Source organism: Gavialis gangeticus, unplaced genomic scaffold (assembly GCF_001723915.1).
Source record: "Gavialis gangeticus isolate Ggan-Ray unplaced genomic scaffold, GavGan_comp1, whole genome shotgun sequence".
NCBI classification, from domain to species: domain Eukaryota; kingdom Metazoa; phylum Chordata; order Crocodylia; family Gavialidae; genus Gavialis; species Gavialis gangeticus.
In genome coordinates, this window is record NW_017729024.1 from 22,028,166 (window position 1) to 22,035,812 (window position 7,647).

Consider the following 7,647-nt stretch of genomic DNA (forward strand, 5'->3'; position numbering starts at 1 on the left):
TGAATCTTCCTTCTCTGTAGTTCCACTGGCCATCATATATATGGTAAAACTCTGCTTAAATTTCTTCCAGTTTTCTGCTCCATTGCTGGACAGCTTTAACTTCTGGAATTTTGAGATGTTCCATTTTTTCTTTCTTTCTTCCTACCCCATTTCTGGTAGCATGTATTGTTCTCAGAAGATTAAAGAGTTAAGCTTATAGAACAATAAAGCTTGTTTATATAGAGACCAGTACTCTGCCTACAGTTTCGCTGTTTCCTCCTCCAATTCCTGGGCAAATGTAACAACTTAAACATAACACTCTCAAAGGTATCCACACAGGGGACTCCACAGGAAATGTCACAATTAAGCAGTGCCTAAGTCAGCTGGGTGGAGCCAATTTTATGTTTGGAAAAAATGATGAGTGTGGCCATGGACAGACTTATACAAAAGGTTCTGGGAAGAGTGTTCAAGAAAAGAATAGAGCACAAATAAATTTTAGCACTTGAACAGTTATTGGTCACATAGAGCAGTAGATGTTGACTTGGATCTTGCTGAAGCTCCTGTGCCATGTTGTAAGGTATCTGAGGGTTGACCACATAGTCTGGACACATAGACCATTTATTTATTGGAGCCTCAGCAATTTTTGCCTGTGTCCCATGTAAATAACAACTTCACTCAAAAACCAAGTGCCTTTAGAAGGGGGAGGTGACCTATAAATATGCACCATCATGGGCCTTTTAAAGTTGTGCATTTGGGAGAAACTAGTGCTTGGGTTGCAAATAGATAATGTCAGAAATTCCACCCTGTACACAGCATGATATATGATAAGCCTTCAAGCTGATTTAAAAGTGTGTTTCCTTTCTTGATTGATAAGAAGCTTTTCAATAAAATAAATTTTGGAAGGGGTTGTAATTTTTGTTGTTTTCAAAAACAAAAAATGTCATCAGATCTTTACAAATGACTCTGTTCTAAAAATGAAAACTAGGTAGTGAAGAATCACTTGAATTTGAACTCTTTATTTAACAGCATTAATATGACTTACTTTATTATGGTAAAAAATTCTAGACTATGCTAATACAAATATACTTTATGAATCGTGTTCAAAGTGCCATTCAAAGTACAACACTTCTTTTCCTTTGTGTAGGTTAAGATTAAACCAGTAGAGCTTCAGTCTCCCCAAGATCTTCTGGAGCATAGTCTGGCTACTGAGAGAAGAAAAATCCGACTGGACCATGAACATGTCTTTCAGAATCTGTTGCTGGAGAGTAAAGTTGAAGATAGTCAAAACAGTCAGTAACGGACACAACTAATAATTATTGGCAAGTGGAGGGGAGCAAAAAGAAGCCAATTTAGAGTAGGGATATGATGATACAAAAGTTTTGGGATAAGGCTCCTGGATAGGAGGAGTACACCGTGCTCACAAGAGGCTAGCAAATGATTAATCTATAAGGCAGTGATCTCTGTCCTCATAAATGCTTCAGGGATTTCAGCTATAAAGATAGAGGGTCAGAGCTCACATGTGGGCTGATGTGTGATCTATATTTAGGTTTCATTTAATTTACATATTTAGAATTTCTTGAGGGTTTTGTGCAATTCATTCAGACTTAAAGCTGAATTTTTCAATGAAAAAATGAAGACCAAGGGTACCATTAAGACATAGCTAGAAGGAGAAGATCCACTTTGTTTTATGACTATGAGAACTATGTTTAAACAAGGAGATCATTATCAAGAAACAAAAGACACTTTTTCAGCTTGGATGTCTAAGCCCTCAGGAGAATTCAAAATGCCCCAGGACCAAATTACAACCGAAATATAGCCATTTTCTGTTTTCACTCAAGTTTGCTTTTATTTTCCAGCTTTATGTTTGACTTAAATCAGGGTTACTGTATTCCTCTCCACAACCACAAAACTATTCACAAACATTTAAGAAATGTCTAGTATTCACATCACCCAGTATATATCTATATTTCAGTCATGATTGTACTACTTACTGAGAAAAACAGTCCATTGTTAATGCAGTCCACAGCCTTAATGATTTAATAAGATTATATAGAACCGGAATGTCCACTTTAAGAGGACACTTTAAATTATCCCAATTGTACCTGTCCATTAAGAAACTGATTAAGACCACCAAAGAATAATCAAGGAGTGATAAACTTTAGCTTCTGCCGCTCTGTCTATATTAGGGAAATTTTCTAGAAGTGTTCTGCCTTCACAAATGCCAGTTCCATTCCTACAGAGGTATATAGAAAGTAGAATAGAGGGAAAAAATTAAAATAATATGAGTTGCTAACTGTCAAATAGTTATAAAACACAGAGCAAGAAAGTGAAGTTTGACTTTTAACTGTAAAGTATACAACATTTTAAGTAGGTCCAAAGTGCAAGGTAATTAGTGCAGTCCAAACTATTATATGATGCTTGTGAAACACAGTTTATTAGGTCAGAAGTCAAACAGGTAAGTGAGGTCCAATGGAATTGGATGGCCTACATGGTGCAAGCTTAAATTGGCTCACACAAATCATCCTCAAAAGTAATATATAACGTAAGACCCAGAGGCATTGGTTTAATTCAGAGCTCCTCACGAATAGGGTCCATGGTTAAGTCAGTACCCTGATTCTACATTGCCTGTAAGCACATAAATAATTTTAAGCACTAGCTTGACTAGATTTAATCACATGCTTAAAATTCTGCATATGCTTAAGTGCCTTGATGAATTGGGACCTAGAAGAGGGCATGCTCTGCTTTTAAGTCCTCACCTCCAAGTCACTGTGATACAGATTCATGTCTAGTATAAATAGTTATCTCAAGATTCAGTTTGTCCATAGAGTCTTAATCAGAATGTATGTAATTTGTTTATGCTCATATATTTTCAAATGGAGAAATACACCTATGCATTCTATTAAAACATGTAGCTGTATTGTTAAGCATTTGAAAGAGGAATTGGCAAAGGTAAGGTTTTGCACACAACCCTAAGTCTGCCTCTTATCATGTGCATATTCATTATAATATTGTCTTTAATAATCACACACTATATATTAAACTATGGATGAGTATGACATGATAATTTGATAATCTTCCATTCTAACAATTGTTAGCACTGCCTATGCCAATCAAATAGGTTCTATGAAAGATATTTAGATGAAAAGTATGCAGTAAGCTGTACTTACAAAGTACTTTGCAGATTAAGTAAAGCAACAAAGAACAATAATGAAAATTTGGCGAAGTATATTAACTACCTACTTATTCAGCTAGGTGAGCTTCATAGTTAACTGCCTGATTCCCCAAATGTGTCATCTTAATATAACTTTCATGTGGCAAATTGGTAATTCTTCTCAACAACATTTTAAGCTGCAACCAGCGTGGTTTGTGCCTTCCTTCTTATTGCTGTTACAGTGATGAACAGCTCTCATCCTGATGAATCTTCAGGCTGTTACTCGAAGCAGCAGTAGCTTGTTTTTTTTAATTGTAAAAAAGGAGATAGATCCTTTTAGTGATGGGAAAAGGGAACATTCTCCTTATGTCAGCTGGCAATGCTGCTACCTTGAATATCCCATAAATATATTGTTACTGTGTTTCAGATAATTTTAGTGATAAAGAGGAAGATGCTGTTTCAACTGACCTCACCCGTGTGCAGAGTATTGAACTTGTCTTGCCTCCTCACGCAAATCATCATGAAAATACATTTGGTGGCCAGATTATGGCTTGGATGGAGACAGTAGCTAGTATTTCAGCAAGGTACTTTTCTGTTTGGTGTCTTCTTGTGTAATTCTGAAAGGACACATTTTACATAAAAGCATAACATAAAACCCATCACTTTAAGGTTAACTATGTGACTGCAGTTCATTAAAAATACACATAAAATGCTGTCCGTCTGCTGAGCTAAAGAGTGATCATATGCATATTTATATGTTAGATGTCCAATGGTACTCCTCACCAGAGCAATTCAGCACTACACCACAGCTCTGTGAAATATTGCTGTCTTATTTTTCCAGCTGGAGTCCTGAGGAATAGAGAGGTTATGTGATTTGCCTGAGACTAAACAGAAAATCAATAGGTGAACTAGAAAGTGAACCAGGGCTCCTGATGATTAGTGCAGTGTCTTAACTGCAAGATTATCTCTCTATATAAGGTAAAATCCTATTGTATAAGATAAGATTTCCAGCATCAGTAGAAATCTTAAAATGGAGAGACTTCATGTCAGACTTCAGCTCCCTGTGCTCTACAGAGCTGAGTTGTGGAGTGGCCAGGTAAATGTCAGAGTGACAATGGAGGTGTATGAATAAGGCACTAGAATGGGTATCAGAAAAAGGGAGCTCTATTCTAGCCACTACCACTGACTCCAAAACCTTGGAGAAGTCACGTAACTTCACCAACTCAACTCCCATTCTGGTAAAACAGGAGTAATAATGCTCACCAATCCTCCTCTCCCCAGTATTCTTCTACCAGTGTAAAGTGCTCTGAAATTCTTAGATGAAAAGTGCAGTTTTATTTCTACACTCAGTAAGTTCACTGATGATTGTGGTCCAAAAGCACAGTTGCCCTCCTTTCTGCTTTGAAGGGCTCGATTTCCTCTGCATTGACATTAGTCTCCCATACAGATTTTTTTTGTATGTGACTAGAGTTTTTATCTAAATTCCCCTCACGCACTAAATGACCTAATTCATTGCTAGATATGTTTTCATTTTAACTTTAATAATTAAATGACTTTCCTATTTATTATTCATGTAGTTTTGATTTGTAGCCAGTGGTTGTGCTGATGATAAAAGATATTTTTGTAGTTGTTGGATAAACATCTCATTTTATTAAAATTAGAAAGCATACTGATCCTACACTGGTCTGGAGCGCCATAGGCTTCATGATTTATGGGAGGGTACAAAAGATCTGGCCCCCAAATTTTTACCTGCATCTCTTCCATAAATCTGGCCCAGCAAGGGGAATGTTTAGATTTAAAACAAACAAACAAATGTACAAAGCAAATCAGACAGTTAAAATATTTTCATTAGAACTGTGTATGTTGAATATAATTTATTGGCAACAATACCAAATGAGAAAAGGGTGCCTGTGTTTTATGCTAGAAAAATAGCTAGCCTCCCTACAAACCTTTTGTAACTCAGAATTAGATTTGACCTTTTAAAGTGCCAGTTAAGAGTTGCTATGGTCACAGGCTTAGATGGGAAAGACAGGAGGAGGAAGAAAAAGTAATACTTAGAGAATAAATTTAAAACACCCTTATAAGGTTTTTTCTGAAGCATTATTTCTCTTTTTTAAAAACTGTGAGAGTAATTGAGCATCTTAAAGACAACAGTGAGGTCATTGAAAGTCCATTTGAACTAGATCTGTCCTTTCTGATATATTATACTAACCTAAAAATATTCAGTTCTTAGTTTTCTAGGAAAATAGTGCTTAATACTTAGGGTGTGTTCCACACTAAAACATCACATCCATCATCCATCCCTCTTCTGCTTTTAGTAGTATTATATTTGTATTTTTATTGAGAGTGTTGGAAATGAGATAGCCATTCGCATTTTAAATAAGAGAAGCCAATTGTTCTTAATGAAATTACAAAGTCATTTGAATGTATTAGTCCATTATAAAGATTTGCTAGTCAATTAATTAGCAACAGATAATTGTGTGCATTTAGCTATACTGGTACATTAGTTTATGGGGTGCAATTGAGTTAGGACTAAGAATACTGCAAAATTGTGTAATTTCCAAGCTTAAAAAATGATATAAGGTAAAATCTGCTCTCATATATGCATATGCATTTCTAAATATACATATGTAGGTCTCACTAATTTGGTGGGAGTTTTGAGCACATTTATGAGGGCAAAATGTGGCCTTTAAAGACAAGGAATTAATTGCATCATTATTATTATTCTTACTGCAGCAGTGCCTAAAGGCCCCAATCAGGATTTGGGCTTGATGGTGTTTTGCAGTGTTAAGAGTAATAGACTGTTTCCCATTTCAAAACACTTACAGACTGAAGGTCCCAATCTTGCAAACACTTAGGTTGTGTCTGTACTTGAGATTTCTTATAGTATGATCCCTGGCCAACATAGCTGGGTCAGAAGCCCTTAGATAGAGCATGGACTCAGTTATATGGTCAAAACTGCTCTTTCCCTGGTGCAATTTGCATAGTTTGGTTTCCTCAGGGTGCATAGTTTGGTTTCCTCATGTATCTGTGGAGATGCAGTGAAATTACTATACTAAGTTGTATATTATTTTGCCAGTCAATTATTTCCACATTAGGAGCACTTTCTGGTCTTATGTCAGTGTGGCACTGTGCTCAGGCTAATAAGCCTTACTTCTCTGAGTCCTGACACAGCGCAACACTAACATGACTATACTGCTCTGGGTCCAGGAGCTAACCTGTGCAGAACTAGCCTGGGTTTCTCTGCATGTCACTGCCTTGTGACATATAGGTATATCCCAAAGCTCCAATGGGCCAGCTCAAGTGAGCAAAGTTACACATTTTGTGTGTTTGCAGGATCAAGACCTAAACTGAGGAAAGGTAGATGCGTGGGTATAAATAACCAGTAGGAATGTAGAAGGATGAGAAAAACAACAGCACTCAGATAATTTGTGTTAAATTATTGTAGATTTGGTTCCTGATCTACATGCAATTCTGGATTTCTGAGTGGACAAATAGCCAGCTGTGCATCTAATTGGTTTTTTGCGTGTGTAGAAACTCAGTTTCTAAGTTCAACTCCAGTCACTGCATTACATTTTTAGAAAATGAGAACTAACATTTCTGCTTAGTGTCAATACAACATAATTATGGGGTCTTTTGTGGTAAACTTATTTTTAATGTTTCACATGATATCATACTTCAGGAAATCATATCTTTTGATAAATAAGCAAATCTGAAGAGGATGGGTAGGCTGAAGGTCTGAGACCTTCTCTGGCCCTGGGCAGGTTGCTGTACCTTCTGTCTAATTTTCCTAACTCTACAAGTGCCAGATCATATTTACTCACACTGAATAGAAGCTTCCTCCACAATTAGCCTCACAGAAGTTAATGGTACTCTTTGTGAAGTAAGGTACTACTCAGGGAAAGAGTAAAGGGCTCAATCTTCCTCCAAATGAAGATAATAATGAGTAGTGAGGATTAATTATTTAACATTTGTAAAGTGCTTTGACAATGAAGCAGCAGAATATAATGGTCCTATTATTTTTGAGACCCAAATTCCGTGCTGTCATATAGCTGAACATATTAACATGTATTGCAGTGGATTATGGATTAAATTAGGTTTACACTGTGAACTCCTATCTTGTGCAGACCTCATTACTGTAAGTATTATAAATAATTCACTGCTGTACTAATATAGAAGGAAGAATTACAAGACAATTTATTCTCTTTCACATTCCTCCTCCTTCCTTATCCAGTCGCCTCTGCCGTTCATATCCCATCTTGAAGTCGGTTGACATGTTTAAATTTCGGGGCCCCTCCACTGTTGGTGATCGTCTTGTCTTCAAAGCAGTAGTTAACAATGCATTTCAGAAAAGGTAAAAATATCCATATACACATCACACTTCCCTTCTGCAGCACAAGCCTCCCTGAGCATTTCAGACCTTAGCCACCATGGGGGGGTTCAGATTGCAATGCCATATTTTTAATGAAGAAATCTTTTTTATAATATCCCTCTGCTTTTCTCAGTGAAGAAAAAAA

The 7,647-nt window shown here is 36.6% G+C and overlaps 1 protein-coding gene across 1 annotated transcript in view; it reads left to right on the forward strand.

Moving 5' to 3' along the window:
• Window positions 1-7,647, forward strand: part of ACOT12 (acyl-CoA thioesterase 12) — a 113,786-nt gene that overhangs the window by 75,483 nt on the left and 30,656 nt on the right. The window contains exons 6-8 of the mRNA XM_019518187.1: window positions 1,124-1,268; window positions 3,558-3,714; window positions 7,365-7,484. Of these exons, the coding sequence (XP_019373732.1) occupies window positions 1,124-1,268; window positions 3,558-3,714; window positions 7,365-7,484 (422 nt within the window). The remainder of the gene's footprint in view (window positions 1-1,123; window positions 1,269-3,557; window positions 3,715-7,364; window positions 7,485-7,647) is intronic.